The sequence below is a fragment of the Podarcis muralis genome, chromosome 17, assembly GCF_964188315.1.
Source record: "Podarcis muralis chromosome 17, rPodMur119.hap1.1, whole genome shotgun sequence".
Classification (NCBI taxonomy): Eukaryota; Metazoa; Chordata; class Lepidosauria; order Squamata; family Lacertidae; genus Podarcis; species Podarcis muralis.
The window spans coordinates 14,669,979-14,686,696 of NC_135671.1; the positions used below are offsets into that span (position 1 = coordinate 14,669,979).

The 16,718-nt window shown below is 45.7% G+C and overlaps 1 protein-coding gene across 1 annotated transcript in view; it reads left to right on the forward strand.

The window, feature by feature from the left end:
• The first annotated feature begins 5,451 nt into the window (after positions 1-5,451).
• The window catches only part of GRIN3A (glutamate ionotropic receptor NMDA type subunit 3A), a 94,727-nt gene continuing 83,460 nt past the window's right edge, over positions 5,452-16,718 (forward strand). The window contains exon 1 of the mRNA XM_077921182.1: positions 5,452-7,058. Within this exon, the coding sequence (XP_077777308.1) occupies positions 6,315-7,058 (744 nt within the window). The 5' untranslated portion in view covers positions 5,452-6,314. The remainder of the gene's footprint in view (positions 7,059-16,718) is intronic.

Below are 16,718 nucleotides of genomic sequence, written 5' to 3' on the forward strand. Positions count from 1 at the left end.
GTTTTCATCAGAGAAATGTTGTAGGGAATGGAGTTATGCGAGATAAGCAACTATTCAACCTTTAGAAGACATCTGAAGACAGCCCTGTATAGGGACATTTTAATGTTTAATGTTTTATTATGTTTTTAGATATGCTGGAAACCGTCCAGAGTGGCTACAGCAACCCAGTCAGATGGGTGGGGTACAAATAGTGAAATAATCATAATCATAATCATAATAATTGAATAGGACATCCCTATTTTCATTGGAGAAATGTTGGAGGGTATGAGACTATGCAGTGTACAATGTACGGTATATGTGTATAGCAATGTGCCACCATTATTGCGGCGAGATCAAACATGGAATAAGCTTTTCATCCTTCTCTCACCATGGCAAAGGCCATTTGAGTTTTTATTTATTTATTTTTCGCCCTTCCTCCTCACCTTGCCCTCACTCTGGACATTTTGAATACTTGGATCACATAAAATTTAGTAACTTCTGATAGTCATATTATGTTAAAGTGGGTTTTTTCTTGCCATCGGGGTTGATCCAGCTCCTTGTCCAGGATGCAAAGGGCCCTAGGTCTGCCTCTCTGCTCACAGGCAGACCTGACTCAAATAGATGTAGACTTTGTGTGAAGCTCTTCCCCTGTGTGATTCAGCTACCACAAACCAGCCGTTCTCATAGAGTATGAGAAGAGTGTGCTGGACCAACACCATATGATGTGGCAATGAAGCTCATAAATTAACTACATGCTGCATTAGTTTCAGATCCATTTATCATTATTTTGATTGTTCATTTGCACTTTGTCGGTTCATCATTGTAGACCATCTTGAAAAGTTCTTTTCAGTTGTACCCAACCAGATTGCAAAATGCCCACTCCAGAGAGACCCACCTAGAGCCTACCTAAATATATTTTGAGTTCTAGGGAAATCATTTTTCTTTCATTTCCCCAGGGCTTTCAAAATATAAAAAGAACAACCACAACTTTGTTTTACTGGGGTTTGGTCATGGTTGTTTTAACTCTTTGGAATGTATCCTTTTAGTTTGCTGTATTTGACTGATCGTTGGTCTGATGTTGGACTCTCAAGATCTCTGTTTTGGAATGGTTGTCCTGGTGTTAGCTTTGTTTTATTTGCTGCTTTATTGAGTCATGCTTTATTGGAAATGTGATTTGTAATCTGTTTTGTTGTGTATGCTGCCCAAAGAATCATTCTTATTGGCTGGCTGATAAATGGAACGAATGCATGAATAAATGGTATATTGCAGAAAGGCAAGGAACAATGTCAATAACATTAAATGTCACCATGTATATATCAACAATGTGAATCATATTCTGTGTCGCATGAGCAGAAGCCAATCTCATGGACCTGGTATTTCCCTTCTCTTCTACCCCCCACCCCAGTGGCCTGCTAAACATTGTGGCCTGTGTCTGGTGGAACTACAGTGGGGGAGGCAACTGCTCAAAATAGCAGATGAAGTGGTAGACTGAGATTGTACCACTTCAGACTGCAGGTGTGAAGTCATATTTTGAATACTTAGGCGGGCAGGCATGAAAGCACCAATGAGCTTCCAGGCACAATTCAAAGTGGTGTTTTTGGCCTTTGAAGTCCTAATCAGCTTCACCCCAGGATACATCAGGGAATGCCTTCTCCTGTCTGAAACAACCAATGCATGGAAGTCGTCATACAAGGCCTTGCTTTAAGTTTCAGCATTGGTAGATCTTAGGCTGGCCCACAAAATGGGTGAGACCCCTTGGTGGTCTTGATTATGGAACTGCCTCCCAAGAGAGATTCAGCACATCAGCTTGTTTTGTCATTTTTAAAAATTCAGCTAAATCCATATTGTTCTTGTGATGTGAGCATTACAAGAAAGGTGCATTTTATTCCAGGTGTGAGGTCTTTTATTGGAGCCTGCTGCTGGTTTTGGGGGGGATTTGTAATTGTTATTGATGGTGTTTACATGCCAAATTGATTTTCTTATATTATATGGATTCAATTTTATGTTTTTTAATTGGGGTTTGGCTGCCCTGGGAGGTTTCTAAGCATATGGCAGGACTGCTGATACATTGGAATGAATAAATTTATGAACGAATGATATGTTGAGAGGTTGCTCTGTACTCAGGGATCAGTTCCAATGTTTATAAGATGTAAGATATGAAGCAAGATTGGAAATAACAAGTGAGATCAAGCCAGCTGCAAAAGCAATCAGGAAAACAATAACAGCAGCTGTGTAGGAAAATACTATATTTTATTTTCCGAGAATCGCCTTCACAAACCTCAAATCGACTAATAAAATCACTATATTGACGCCCTTATAACACACATATATTTCCATAGAAATATATACTTAGCTAAATGATCACCCACAACATTATGTCATTGGAAAAATCAAAGAAACAAACATTGCACACATATCCACATTTACTAATATCTCAAAAATGAGATGGTCATGCAAATGACACAAAAATGATTTCACACTTTTCTTTTAAAACAACTCTTAATATGACAGATTTTAAAGATAACCTAGAACTATTGGCTAATTGCCTTTTAAACTGTTGCTGGTGTTTTTGTTTGTTATTACAGAGGTACCTCAGGTTACATACACTTCAGGTTACATACGCTTCAGGTTACAAACTCCACTAACCCAGAAATAGTACCTCAGGTTAAGAACTTTGCTTCAGGATGAGAACAGAAATCGTGCTCTGCGGTGCAGCGGCAGCAGGAGGCCCCATTAGCTAAAGTGGTGCTTCAGGTTAAGAACAGTTTCAGGTTAAGAACGGACCTCCGGAACAAATTAAGTACTTAACCCGAGGTACCACTGTATGGTGTGTATCTTTGTGTTTTTATATTCTAAACCGCTCTGTGAACTTTGGGTGAAGGGCGATATAGACTACTGCTACTAATAATAATAATAATAATAATAATACCACTAATCCAGCATCTTTTTTCTCACAGTGGCTAAGCCTCCATGCAGGACCTGAACAGCAACTGATATCCTTTGACTTTGGAATCAGAGCTAGCAGTCATTGGTAGCCTTATGCCCCAAGAACGAGAGGGAGGGAGAAGGAGAGAGAGAGACTTTAACTCTAACCTCTTTCTCCGTGCCCTGCATAATTTCAGAAATTTTTAGCATGTCTTAAACACTTTTTCTCTAAAATGCTAGTCATGGTTCCGTGGCATCATTTTCAATATCAGAGGCACATTTTCAGCAGCACTGGATCTAGGGCGGTGTGGGCAGTTCCATTACACAGGATCTGAGCCAAGGAGAAGATCCTTAACTGAGAAGATCCAATTGGGGCCACCAAAATTTGGCCCCACACAGGGCACCATACTGCGAAAGATTACCGAAGTCTGCCCCTGTTTCCAGAAATACTACTGTAGGTCCTGGCACTCTTATTTACAGTGGTACCTCTGGATGAGAACGGGATCTGTTCCGGAGCCCCGTTCGCATCCTGAGCAGAACGCAACCCACGCCTGTGCATGCGCAGGTCGCGATTCGCTGCTTCTGTGCATGCGCATGACATCATTTTTAGCATCTGCGCATGCGCGAGTGGAGAAACCCAGAAGTAACCCGTTACTTCTGGGTCACCGCGGAGCACAACCTGAAAACACTCAACCTGAAGCTACTTTAACCCGAAGTATGACTGTACTTAGTTTATATTCCACCTTTCCTTCAAGGCACTCAATGTGACATAAGCGGTTCTCTCTTCTCCATTTTATCCTCACAACAACACTGTGAGGTAGGTTGGGCCAAGAGAGAGTGGTTTGCCTAAGGTCACCAAATGAGCTTTGCAGCCAAGTGGGGACCAGACCTCTGCTTTCCCAGGTACTCTAACCTAGTAAGGTAAAGGTAAAGGGACCCCTGACCATTAGGTCCAGTCATGACCAACTCTGGGGTTGCGACGCTCATCTCGCTTTATTGGCGTACAGCTTCCGGGTCATGTGGCCAGCATGACTAAGCCGCTTCTGGCGAACCAGAGCAGCGCACGGAAATGCCATTTACCTTCCCGCCAGAGCATTACCTATTTATCTACTCGCACTTTGACGTGCTTTCGAACTGCTATTTCAACCAGTGGCCTCTTTCTTTCTTTCTTTCTTTCTTTCTTTCTTTCTTTCTTTCTTTCCTTCCTTCCTTCCTTCTTTCTTTCCTCCCTTCCTTCCTTCCCTCCCTCACTCCCTCTTCTGATGCCCTCTTGTGTCTCTGCCTCCCAAAGGCTTGCACAGTTGTTTGTTGCAGCAACCCTGGCTATAAGTTCTGCAGGTGAATGGTGCCTCTGGGGCTGATCAAAGCTGCTTCTCAATTCTCTGAGGGGCAGTGTGAGGAGGCATCTCTCTTTGTGGCGCGCAGGGGGGGCAGTGCGCTCAGAGACCAGGGGAAGAAGCTGCAGCTGCCTAAAGGACTCCCAAGGAGAGGGGAGAGGAGGCTGAGGGAACCCTCCACAAGGGAGTGTGTTTGAAAAAGGGTGAGAGGCTGCCAGCTCTGCAGGCAAGGGGTGACATAACTGGGCTTCTGAGCCCCACAGGGGTGCCACGGAAAGAATGCAGTTGGCCAAGTGAGCCATAGACTTGAAAAGGTTGAAAACCTCTGCTCTAACCACTACACCACAGGGGCTCTCACTGGATCTTCTCACTGGGAAGCTCTTGTGCTCATGCTCAGTTGGTTAGAGCATGGTGCTAATAACACTAAGGTCATAGCACAGCTGTAATTTCCTGCATTGTAGGGTCTTGGACTAGGTCCCTTCCAACTCTTATGATCCCATGTGCTTCGCACAGGCATCGGGCCAACCGGTGTGACAACAGAATTCTAGACTTGATAAGTCTTCAGTCTGATCTTCAGTTAGGTCTATTTTTATATTCGTTTGATGGGTGGATTTTTCCCACCTCGTCTTTTTATGGAGGGAACAGTGCACCTGTTGATTTTCTGCCTGCCATGCAGCTGTTAGATAGAGTGGGGAGTGCAACCCATAGCTGGAGGGTATGATTGCTGTATCTCAGTAGAAAGATTCCTGCATTGGAAGGAACTAGATGACCCTCGTGGTCTCTTCCAACTCTACAAATCTATCTATCATCTATCTATCTAAGCATCTGCTTTCCATGCAATTCCCTGGTTCATTGCTCTGTGTGAAATCCTGGAGAGCCACTACCAACCAGTGCAGGGAACACTGGGTTAGACGTTCCAGGAAATTATTTGGGAAATAGGGGTGTGCCCCATCCTTCTTGGTGATTTCCAGCTCTCTTCTAGCTCATCAAATATTAGACAATCTGTGACGATGGGGAGAGGAGGAGGGGGGAAGCAGCCTTCTAAACTATGGCTCCGATGACGCCAAGGCGTTCTTTCCTCTAAACCCTGGAGCCGTGGGCGCTTCCCAGCACCCGGGCTGGGTTGACTACAACCCCCAACATCCCTCGCGGGGAACTTGTCCCGCTTGGGGCGCTACCTGCTCGCCTCCCCCAAAGCCGTCTTCGGCAGCCAGTCAGCCAGTCGGTGGGAGTTTAGCGCAGCCAAGCGACCGACTGGAGCCACTTCGGACAAGCGGAGAGCGGCGAGAGCGGCTGCCTCTGGCTTCAGCCTCCGCGCCGGGCAACTTTGGTCTCCTCTTCGCAAGAGCCTCCAAAGCGGGAAGGGGAAGCGCATTGGAGAGGGGGAAAGAGAGGGAAGAAGAAGAAGAAGAAGAAGAAGAAGAAGAAGAAGAAGAAGAAGAAGAAGAAGAAGAAGAAGAAGAAGAAGAAGAAGGGAGGGAAGGAAGGAAGGAAGGAGGGAGGAAGGAGTGGAGTGGAGAAAAGAAGGAGAAGCAAAGTGACCGAAGGGAGATGAGGCAGATCTGGAGGCTGGGATCCCGAGTCTTCTACCCTCCGTGGCGATCTGGAGATCTGGCTTCCCCGCTTGTTCCCTCCTAGCAGACGCAAGCCATGGCGCCAGAAGGGATCGCCCCGAAGGGCTGCGGCGATCCGCCCGGGATGGAGTGGCTCTCGCGACTCCCCTGCTAAGCCCTGGGGCGCGTCGTCGGGTTGGGTGGAAGGCGCGAGGAGGACGACGAGAGCGGCCAGCGGAAGGTCTCCCTTTCGAGGCGGGGATCCGAAGCCTCCGCCGACGGGAGGCGGCGGCTGCCCGTCGGTGTTCTCCCCGCCCTGGCTGATGTGGACTTTAGGAGCCCGCAAGGCGCCCGGAGCGACTGGCGAGCCGTCCGAGTTGTATGGCTGGCGGAAGGCGAGGGGCTGGGAGAGGAGCGCCTAGCGTCGCAGGAGGAGGAGGAGGCGGCGGCTGAGGTGCCAAGCCAGCGGGGGAGAAGGGGGCTTCTCCTTGCGCGCAGGGCACCGGGCTCTTCTCCCGTGATGTGGAGACTGAGCGTGTGGTGGCTCCTGAGCAGGGTGTGCCTTTTGCTGCTGCCGCCCTGCGCCCTGGTGCTGGCCAGGGTGCCCGTTTCCTCCTGCCACCCGCAGCCCTGCCAAATCCTCAAGCGGATCGGGCACACAGTGAGGATCGGCGCGGCGCACCTGCAGCCCTGGGCTGCCACTTCCCCCGCCGGCGCGGACGCCTGGGGACCAGGACCGCACCATGGCATTGCGCTCCGAAGAGAAGGAGGGCGAGAGGCGGCAGCCGGACCCCAAGCCGAGCCGCAGGCGCCTAGGGCAGCCGAGTGGAAGGGGTCCGGAGGGTCTCCAGGGAGGTGGCGAGCGGCAACCGGCTTGAGGAGCAGGGCACACTTGGGCAACGGGAGTGGCGACGAGGGTCTCCCTCCGCTGCTGCCCCGGGAGGCGCTGCTGTCGGCGGTGGAGACCCTCAACCGTGTCAAGGGGCTTCTGCCTTACAACCTGTCCCTGGAGGTCGTGATGGCCATCGAAGCGGGGCTGGGCGATCTACCTCTCTTCCCCTTCTCCTCGCCCAGCGCCTCCTGGAGCAACGACCCGGTCTCCTTCCTGCAAAGCATCTGCCACACCGTCGTGGTGCAAGGGGTCTCGGCCATCCTCGCCTTCCCGCAGAGCAGAAGCGAGATGCTGGAGATGGACTTCGTCGCCACCGCGCTGCACATCCCCGTGATCAGCATCGTGCTCAACGAGTTCCCTAGAAAGAGCCTGGTAGGTGCGGGTGGAGGGTTTGTGGGGTGGGGGGCGTTGGGGTGGGGAGAGAGAAAGGGATGCCTGGGGTCTCGCCTCTGTGAGCGTACCGGGGAAAGTGAGGGAGGGGAGGGGAGGAGGGGAAATGGCCCGGAGCCACTATACATATTTAAGAGCTTCCGAAAGGGGAAGGGGAAGGGGGGCGGTTCCAATGGAAGTTCTGCTTCAGTTTGCGAATTTCAGCACAACGGACTGTTTGATATTTCAGGACCACGGACAGCGCACCTGGTAACTACAGTACAGTACTGCTTTATGCAGAGACGGTCCCAACACTTCCGCGTTCAAAAAAATTACAACACTACAACAAAACCGTCTTTCATCAAAGAGCGCTCACTTGCGCGTGAGCGTTTGCTATTCTGGGTTTCTTGTCTTCCTTCTCCGTTTTCTTCCCACTGAGAGAGTAGCTCCACTTGGCAAAGGCGCTTGGGATCAGGCCGGCAGATGTTTCCCACCTGGTTCCACGTTTTTGTAATTCATGCTAAATGAACTTTTAATTCACTCATAAGCTTCTGCCTAGAGACTTTGCTTGTTCTCAGAGATGAATCCAGATGGATACCCACCAAATCTAAGCACCCAGGCGCAGAGAGAGATCCGTTTTGTTTTAACTTTACCCTGAACATCTGTGCGTTATAGAGAGAGACTTGTGTGGTTTTAAAGCTCATGAAGCTGTTAAACAACTCAGCGTTCTCAGTGGTGACTACTCCACTTCTTTCAGATCATTTAATGCTTGAGTAGATGCATTCTTCAGTCTCGTTCTTATTCTCTCTCATTCTTGCAAACATATGCATGCTGCAGATAAATACACACATTTATTCCTGAATAACACCCACACCCACATACACACAAACCCAGAGGTGAGTGAGATGAACAGTCATATTTGAGATGCTAAACTATTATTTGTTTATTTATATACACTTTTCAACATTCAAGGCACTACGTAAGTCTAACTTAGGTAAGCAACTTCAAGGCATCTTTTTATCCACCACCCCCCCCCCCCCCGCCAGCCTCCCTCTCTCTCCCCCATCCCTTGATTTATGTAACATCATGTTCTTGCATTTATATCTCACCTTTCCTCTGAGGAGCTCAGTGGCATACACACTTAATCACCTCCTCATTTTATCCTCACAACACCCCTATGAGGTAGGTTAGGTTGAGAGGCACTGATTGACCAAAGGTTAACCTATGAGCTTCATGGCTGAGTGGGGATTTGATCACTGGTCTCCCAGGTCCTAGGCCACTAAGCCAGGCCTTCGGATTTTTTGGCATTTTGGCTGGCATTGCCCAATCATGGATTTTGGAGAACTTCCTGTGTTACTTTGCTTCCTATTTAAGATCAGAGGTCAGGGATGCGACTCATCTGTCTTAAGTCCATGGAAAGGTGATGAATGTTGGCACCATCTTAGAATCATAGAATCATAGAGTTGGAATAGACCACAAGGGCCATCAAGTCCAACCCCCTGCCAAGCAGGAAACACCATCAGAGCACTCCTGACATATGGTTGTCAAGCCTCTGCTTAAAGACCTCCAAAGAAGGAGACTCCACCACACTCCTTGGCAGCAAATTCCACTGTCGAACAGCTCTTACTGTCAGGAAGTTCTTCCTAATGTTTAGGTGGAATCTTCTTTCTTGTAGTTTGGATCCATTGCTCCGTGTCCGCTTCTCTGGAGCAGCAGAAAACAACCTTTCTCCCTCCTCTATATGACATCCTTTTATATATTTGAACATGGCTATCATATCACCCCTTAACCTCCTCTTCTCCAGGCTAAACATGCCCAGCTCCCTTAGCCATTCCTCATAAGGCATCGTTTCCAGGCCTTTGAGTTCCAGGCCTTCTTTCACTCTGTGACAACTTACATTTTCCTCTTCATTTAGCTCACTGCAGGTAATAGTCTTGCATCTAAAAAGGCAATTCAGAGAGTTATGAAGCTGTTTTGGGTTTTTCTTCTTCTATCTAGATGGAGAACCAGGGCATACAGACACCATACCAATATAATATAATATAATAAATACAATACAATACAATACAACACAATACAATATAAATCTTTATTGTTGTCCAACACAATATGGATTCAGAATAAAATACAGATTCATACAGACAACCCCCCAGGGAAGGGAGACTGAAGCATTATTTGTTTAGTCATAGGTGTGTTGATCTTTGATTTGTATGACTACTGAAAGAAACTTTGCCACAGCCACTGTGATACCATTGGACTTGTTGTCCAGAAGATATTTGGTATAGTAGGCTTCAGATTGACCCAGCCGATTTGCCAGCAGTGGTTTAATCAATAGTTCCCTAGCTTGATCCTATTGTCCACAATGCAATAAAATATGCCTCATGCAGTCGACGTCCTGAGAGCATACACAGATCCTATTTTGATAAGGAATATCTCTCAGTCTGCCATTTAACACTTCTGATGGGAATACATTTAATCTGTCTTTAATTTAATCTGGTGAAAAGACGCCAATATGTTGCCATACCAATACAACCCTCTATGTATCTACTCAGGCATACTCCCAGTCAAGTGTGCATAGTAGTGTAGCCTGAGAAAGCAATCCTATACTTATTTACTTGGGAAGTGAGCCCCATTTAACTCAGCCAGACATACTTGCAAAGTAAACATGTATAGAATTTGGTTGCAAGTAATTAAAATGGCCTGGGGCAGTGTGTGTGTGTGTGTGTGTGTGTGTGTGTGTGTGTGTGAGAGAGAGAGAGAGAGAGAGAGAGAGAGAGAGAGAGAGAGAGAGTTTTCACTATGGTTTAGGAATGTGAGACCTCTGTAACTCACTCTCTGCAATTGTAAAACCTCTGCAAGCTCTCTTCCCATGTGATTTTCGTCGTCTTTCCCATTTTTGAAATGCCGTCATTTGTTTTAACTTTGATTTCAGCATGACAAATCTATAGCCCTAGATTCAGCTGCTGGATGGTTCTCAACAAAGGCATTTTAAAGGAGGGACAGTGCACTTAAAAGGAATTCGTACTATTGACTAGACTACAGCTTGAGTTCCAGGAAATGGAATGGAGCTCACTGGTACTCATGCATTATAGCTTGCAGATCCTCCCCTTCTACTGTATTTGCCGTCCCAGGTAGAGGCATCATAATCTTTACCAGGTTGCTATACATTCTAGGCTTTGATGCCTCTACAAGATGGGTTGCATTCAGCTTGATAGGTTATAAGTTGTGAAAGCCTGCTGCTACCTGTATAAACATCTCATCAATACAGTACTGTTAAATGAATGTTTTGGAACTGAACTAAGGGACAGATAGAGATAGGATGTTACTTGGCATGGAGTAAAATAAAAGGTTTTCTTTGAGTAAGACTGATTAGGTGCATTTCCCCTCTAAGTCACATTGAGTATTAACCCAGGATGTGGGGGGGGGGGGCTTTTCTTGCAGAGTGGGGGAGAGACCTCTGGCCCTCCAGATGTGGCTGAACTACAGCTCCCATACTCCCTGAACACTGGCTATGTTGGCTCAGGCTGATGAGAGTTGGAGTCCATTACCTGGACAGATGTGGGCTCGCCCAGCTCCCCGTGCTGCAGAGTCTGAATTAGTTACCTGGAACCCTTGGCTCTGCCATTTAATTGATGCAGTGTTTCTTATTTGCTCCTGCTCTCTGCTTGTGACACATTGTGGTCCATCTCATGTCAAATTGTTTTGAAATAGACCCAGAGGGGAAGCAGTTCCCACTTGTCAGAAGTCTGCCCTTTTGTGATGCTTAGCTGATGGCAGTGGCGTAGTGTGGGGGGTGCAGGGGGTGCCGGCCGCACCGGGCGCAACATGGGGGGGGGCGCGCTCCCACTCGCAGTGCTAAAATCAGTGCTAAAATCCACTGGTTAGGGGGCGCAAATTACTTGCCTTGCCCCGGGTGCTGACAACCCACGCTACGCCACTGGCTGATGGTCTTGGGCCAGCTCTGGTCTTGAATTCCACATGAGGCCCAGGATAATGCGTACATGTAATACCATTGACTGTATTTAACACAGCACCTGTTAGAAGTTATACCTGTAGAAGTCAGTTCCTGGGTTTTGTCTCTTTGTCAATTGCTATTCAGTGGAACCCAGAATGGGGCTGTACAGATTGGGGAAAGCTTAATTCTCAATTATGTCCACTGTGATATTATGGACAAAGTTAGTGAGCTTCAATTCTTGGACGCAGCTAATGTGGTAAAAACTGTCCCCCATGTCTTTTTGAAAGAAATGAATTTATATTGTATTCATTTAATTGTAGCACTGTTGTTTTCTGTATATTTCCACCATGTGTCAGAAATAACATGATGAGGCTTTGCCACTTTAGACAGCTGCTGTAAGTGATCAATTTTTTTTTATGCCACCTCCCCGTAAAACATTCCATGCGTGCATATGAGGGAATGGACTGTGCTAAATTTCATCCTCTCTCTACTGTGCCAGCATTCTAAAACATGGGACCTTTGACTCACACCAGATGTTTCTGGACTACAGTTCCCATCATCCCTGGCAATTGGCCTTGCTGACTGGGGCTAATGGGAGTTGGAGTCCATCAACAACTGGAGGGCCATGAGTTTCCCATCCTTACTTTATACAAGCAATTAACTGGATTCCCCATTGGCAGCTGCACCACTGAAAAATGTCTATTTATTTGTTGGGTATATTTACTTCCTGCTTTTCAGCCATCAGGTCATCAACATAGTTTAAGATGCAATTTTAACTTATTTCACTGCACGCTTACCTACGGAGGCATGGTTCTAAAGCAACCCATCTTCTGTTCCTGTGTAGCCCATTAAAGAAAACCCACACCATTACCCTCTTAGCGCTAAAGGATGATGTCCTAACATGGTTGCTTTTCTCCAAAATCGTCAACACACTTTAGCTGACTCCTTGGGTTCTTGTCCTCCAGGACTACAGAGCAACTTAATACCCCAGAAGAAGAGTCAGTGGTACTGCTAAGAACTTATAAAGCTATTAAAATAGGCCTGCAGTTATTGAATAATAAAAGTTATTGTGCTGTAAGGATTTTTCTACTCCTAATGGTGCATTTATAACCTAGAAAAATGCATTCACATTCATAAAGTACAGCATAATTTGCATTGAAATTGTCCACACTGCTTCTCTCACAAGGCTGGTGCTTAATTTGCTCCCTCTTGAGTCTTCCAGGTCATCTCTCTATTTGCTACTTTCTGTCCATATATCATCCAGGGGCACAGCATCACTTGACATGTGCTCTGCACTGTACCACTCAGAGCAAGGCATCAAGGAGCTGAAACTATGATTAGGAACTTAGGAACCAAGCTGCTTTCTGGCCCTTCCTATCTTGAATCAAGCAGTCAGGTTGCTTGTTAATGGACACAGAAGTGGACTCTGAAAAAAGAGTTGCAACCTTCCTCTGCAAATGGGGTGATTTGAGGACATAAGCCACACTGCTGAGTTAGGCTGGGGAGCAAGAACAGAACCATAATATAAGGGACTGCCTTACAGAGTTGTGCTAATGAGACATTTCACTGAGCACTGCCTACCCTGACTTGCTACAGCTATTTACAGCAGGTTTCTCAATGTTTTGGCTGCAGGACCACATTCCTTTCTGAGCAACCTTTAGAGGACCACATTTCAGTGGTGGGCAAGGCCAGAGGCACAAGTGGGAGGGGCTAAGTAGGGTAGTTTCTACACCTACTCACACATCCCTCTGCACCCGCCATCTAGATAAGCAAAAAGCATGGTCAGAGTTCAAGGACACATTACACTCAGGGTGCTCACTGAGGGTCAAGGAGCCTGGTCAACCACAGGGCAGGCACACACATGGCAGGCACAGGACACAATTAGCTCTTTATTTAACAGAAAATAACAACACTATGGTTCACCTTACTCCAGCTGAGTGGTTGCTGAAACTGGCCATTACAGTGGTACCTGTATTTTCAATCGTTGTACTTTTAATCTTTGTTGGAAGCCGCCCAGAATGGCTGGGGAGACCCAGCCAGATGGGCGGGGTACAAATATTATTATTATTATTATTATTATTATTATTATTATTATTATTATACCTCGGGTTACAAACACCTCAGGTTACAAACACTTAACCCGAAGTAGTACCTCGGGTTAAGAACTTTACCTCAGGATGAGAACAGAAATGGCGTGCTGGCGGCGTGGCAGCAGCGGGAGACCCCGTTAGCTAAAGTGGCACCTCAGGTTAAGAACGGTTTCAGGTTAAGAACGGACCTCCAGAACAAATTAAGTTCATAACCAGAGGTACCACTGTAGTTCCACCCTTCTTCCTCTAGTCTTTCGCTTTGGATCCCTCCCAAGAAGACAAAGGTTGCATCTAGTGGCGAGCTCCTCCTCTGGGCCTGTCTGGCCTGTTGCTCAGCAATGTGCAGGACTCTGCTTGATCAGGGGCTCAGAGGGGGAGGCAAGTCAGCAGGACCGGGACTGTCCTGCTGGTGGGTAGCGGGGCCACTCTCTGATTCCTCTCTATCCGAGTCTGCACTCAGACTGTGACTCTCAGCCTCTCACCCTGTTCTGGAAGACCCTCCTTCTTCTGACCCCTCTTAATTGCTCACACCTCCTGTTTCTAGCATCTCCCAGCTTGTCCCTTCTGCTGACTGCTCTTCAGTGTCCCACTACCAGGATCCAGGATCTAAGTCATCTTCTGTGCTGTCCCTGGGGGGCTTGTGGGTGGGTGGCTCTCCCCACTCTTCCTCATCCTGCCAGTTCCTGACACTGAGGGGCATGGCCTGGGGAGAGTTTCAAGGGCCAGATGGAGAGTCTTGGAGGGCCATATTTGGCCCACAATCCTGAGGTTCTCCACCTCTGCTTGATAGTGTTAAAAATACATATTTCCCAGCTGTGCTATCTGAGCTGCTTTTCAATTATACATGCCAGGGAATAAGCCTAGGAATGGGGTCCCCGATGATGCTTGACTGCAGATCCCATCATCTCTGACTATTGGCCATGTCGGCTGGAGCTGATAGGAGTTGGAATCCAGCAGATTTGAAGGGCAGATTTGAAGGTTAGTCACCTGTGACTTAAGTTGATGCTTAACAAGGATGACCCTCATCACCCCGGTTGTTTGTGCTCTCCATTGAGCCATTACCACAGGCAGTTAATCTCTATGCTGATGATGTATTATTTGTCAAACATCCTGAATTTTTTTGGAAATGTCTTGAGTTTGATTGATGAATTTAGCAAGCTGTTGAGGTATGAAATTAATTTAACAAAATCAGAAAGGGTGGAATTCAATGTTAACAAAACATATGATAAAGTGCCCAGGAAAAAATTCCCCTATAAAAAAATAGCTTAAAAAAAATAGCTCCCCTCTTTAAAAAAAATTCCCCTATAAGCTATTTTGGGTGTGTGAATGTATAAAGATATAAAATAGATAGGTGATAGATATAGATAGATGATAGATAGATAGATAGATAGATAGATAGATAGATAGATGATAGATAGATAGATAGATGGATAGATGATAGATAGATAGATAGATAGATAGATAGATAGATAGATAGATGATAGATAGATAGATAGATAGATAGATAGATAGATAGATGATAGATAGATAGATGATAGATAGATAAATATATAGATGATAGATGATGATAGATATAGATAGATAGATGATAGATAGATAGATAGATAGATAGATAGATAGATAGATAGATGATAGATGATAGATAGATAGATAGATAGATAGATAGATAGATAGATAGATAGATGATAGATAGATAGATGATAGATAGATAGATAGATAGATGATAGATAGATAGATAGATAGATGATAGATAGATAGATAGATAGATAGATAGATAGATAGATAGATGATAGATAGATAGATAGATAGATGATAGATAGATGATAGATAGATACAGACAAAAACTGGCTAAATATAATCATGATAATTTAAGGACAGAGGTCAAGAAAGTATTAGTGATGGTCTCAAATAAAAACTCCATGCTTGGGGAAGTTAGCAACAGTTAAGAAGATTATACTCCTCCATTTCTAATTCTTTTCTGAAATCTCCCACTCCATATAGTTATTTATTTATTTATTTCAACATTTTGTATTCTGCTTAGTGACAGTCATCCCTGAGCAGTGTACAAGGGACCCCATACAATAAGACTGAAAATGAGCTGAAACCTACAAAATCAGAATTCAGTTCAAAAACCTGCTGGAATAATAATAATAAAAAAGCCTTCAGTAAGAGCTAGAAGTTCAACAGGGGGAGTGGGCCTATCTGACCTCAGCTGGAAGGAAGTTCAACAAAACTGGGCTCACAATACTGAATGCAGCATGGCTTCTGAAGGATATGAGTTGTGCATCTGAGTCATTAACAGTGACTTCCTTGAAGAGTTGCAAGGGATCAGGTAGTCCTTGAGCTATCCTGGTCCCAAGTCGTCACAGGCCTTGTAAATTAACCCAAGTGTCTTGAACCTGACCTAGTAGCGTATAGGCAGTCAACACAAGGTTTTAAGCATCAAAATTTAGTGCTGGTGACACTCTGTCCCCATCAACTGTCCAGATGGGGATGTGTCTGCAGAAGCTTGTAAAATCTAGCTGGAACATTGCATTGTTCTTCACCTCTCCAGCCAATATGAGGCTTACAAATTAGCTTGGCCAGGGGTGGGGGGGGGGAGAGAGAGAGAGAGAGACTGTCAATAGAAATAACAAAAATGTTGAATCAGGTCACTGCATTATATTAAAAGGCAGGCAGATCAGCACAGATAAACAGCATCTCCTAACAATTCAGCCTCAGCAAGTGGTATTTCCAAAGCTGTGTACACACTAGCCTGTTAAATAGCACAAAATGCAGTCCCCCCCCCCTAAATCCAGAATTGTTCATGCTTGTCCTCAACATGCTGTTTTCAATCTAGATTAATTACAGATCCTGCCATTCACAAGGATAGGTGTGGTTACTTGTAAAGCTTTTGAAAACCCTCTCTGGGATTAGATTATCTGTGACTTTTCCTCCCTACACATGCCCCAGGTGAATGAAGAAGTAGCACTTGCGATTTTGGTACAGCATCACTGGGCATGTATGAATACAACCCCCATTGCCAAGCCTGCCTACATCTGTTTTCTAAAGGGCATGCTGTGGAGCGATGCAGATTCAGTTTGCAATGAGCTTTATTTTTGGAATAAACCAGTTTCTCAGTAAGTGCTTTGCAGGGACGAAATATAAGCAATTGATCTAGATTGTATGTGGGCTACGTAGAAAAAAAAATACTCTGTCTCCATTGATTCTAGAATAAGATGGGTATGCAGCCAAAATCTCTGCAGTTAACTGGTGAGGATTACATTTCAATTAATGAGATGCATCGCCCCACCTCTTCCAGGAACTTATTCACAAACTTCTCAGCTGCTGCAGGCCTTGCTCTTATGTGCTCTGGATGGTGGGATGATAAGCAGAGCCCAAGTGACAATATCAGACCCTCCAAGTGTCCCTATTTTCCAGGGGAAGTCCTGGATTTAAAGAAGCCATCCTGGTTTCTGATTTGATCCTGGAATGTCCTACTTTTCCTTAGGATGTCCGTATATACAATGGAGAAATGTTGGAGGGTATGGAGTTATGTGACCCACAAGCCAAGGAGATAAGTAACTATACAACCTTTAGAAGACAGCCCTGTATGGGGAAGTTTCTTAAGGTTTAATG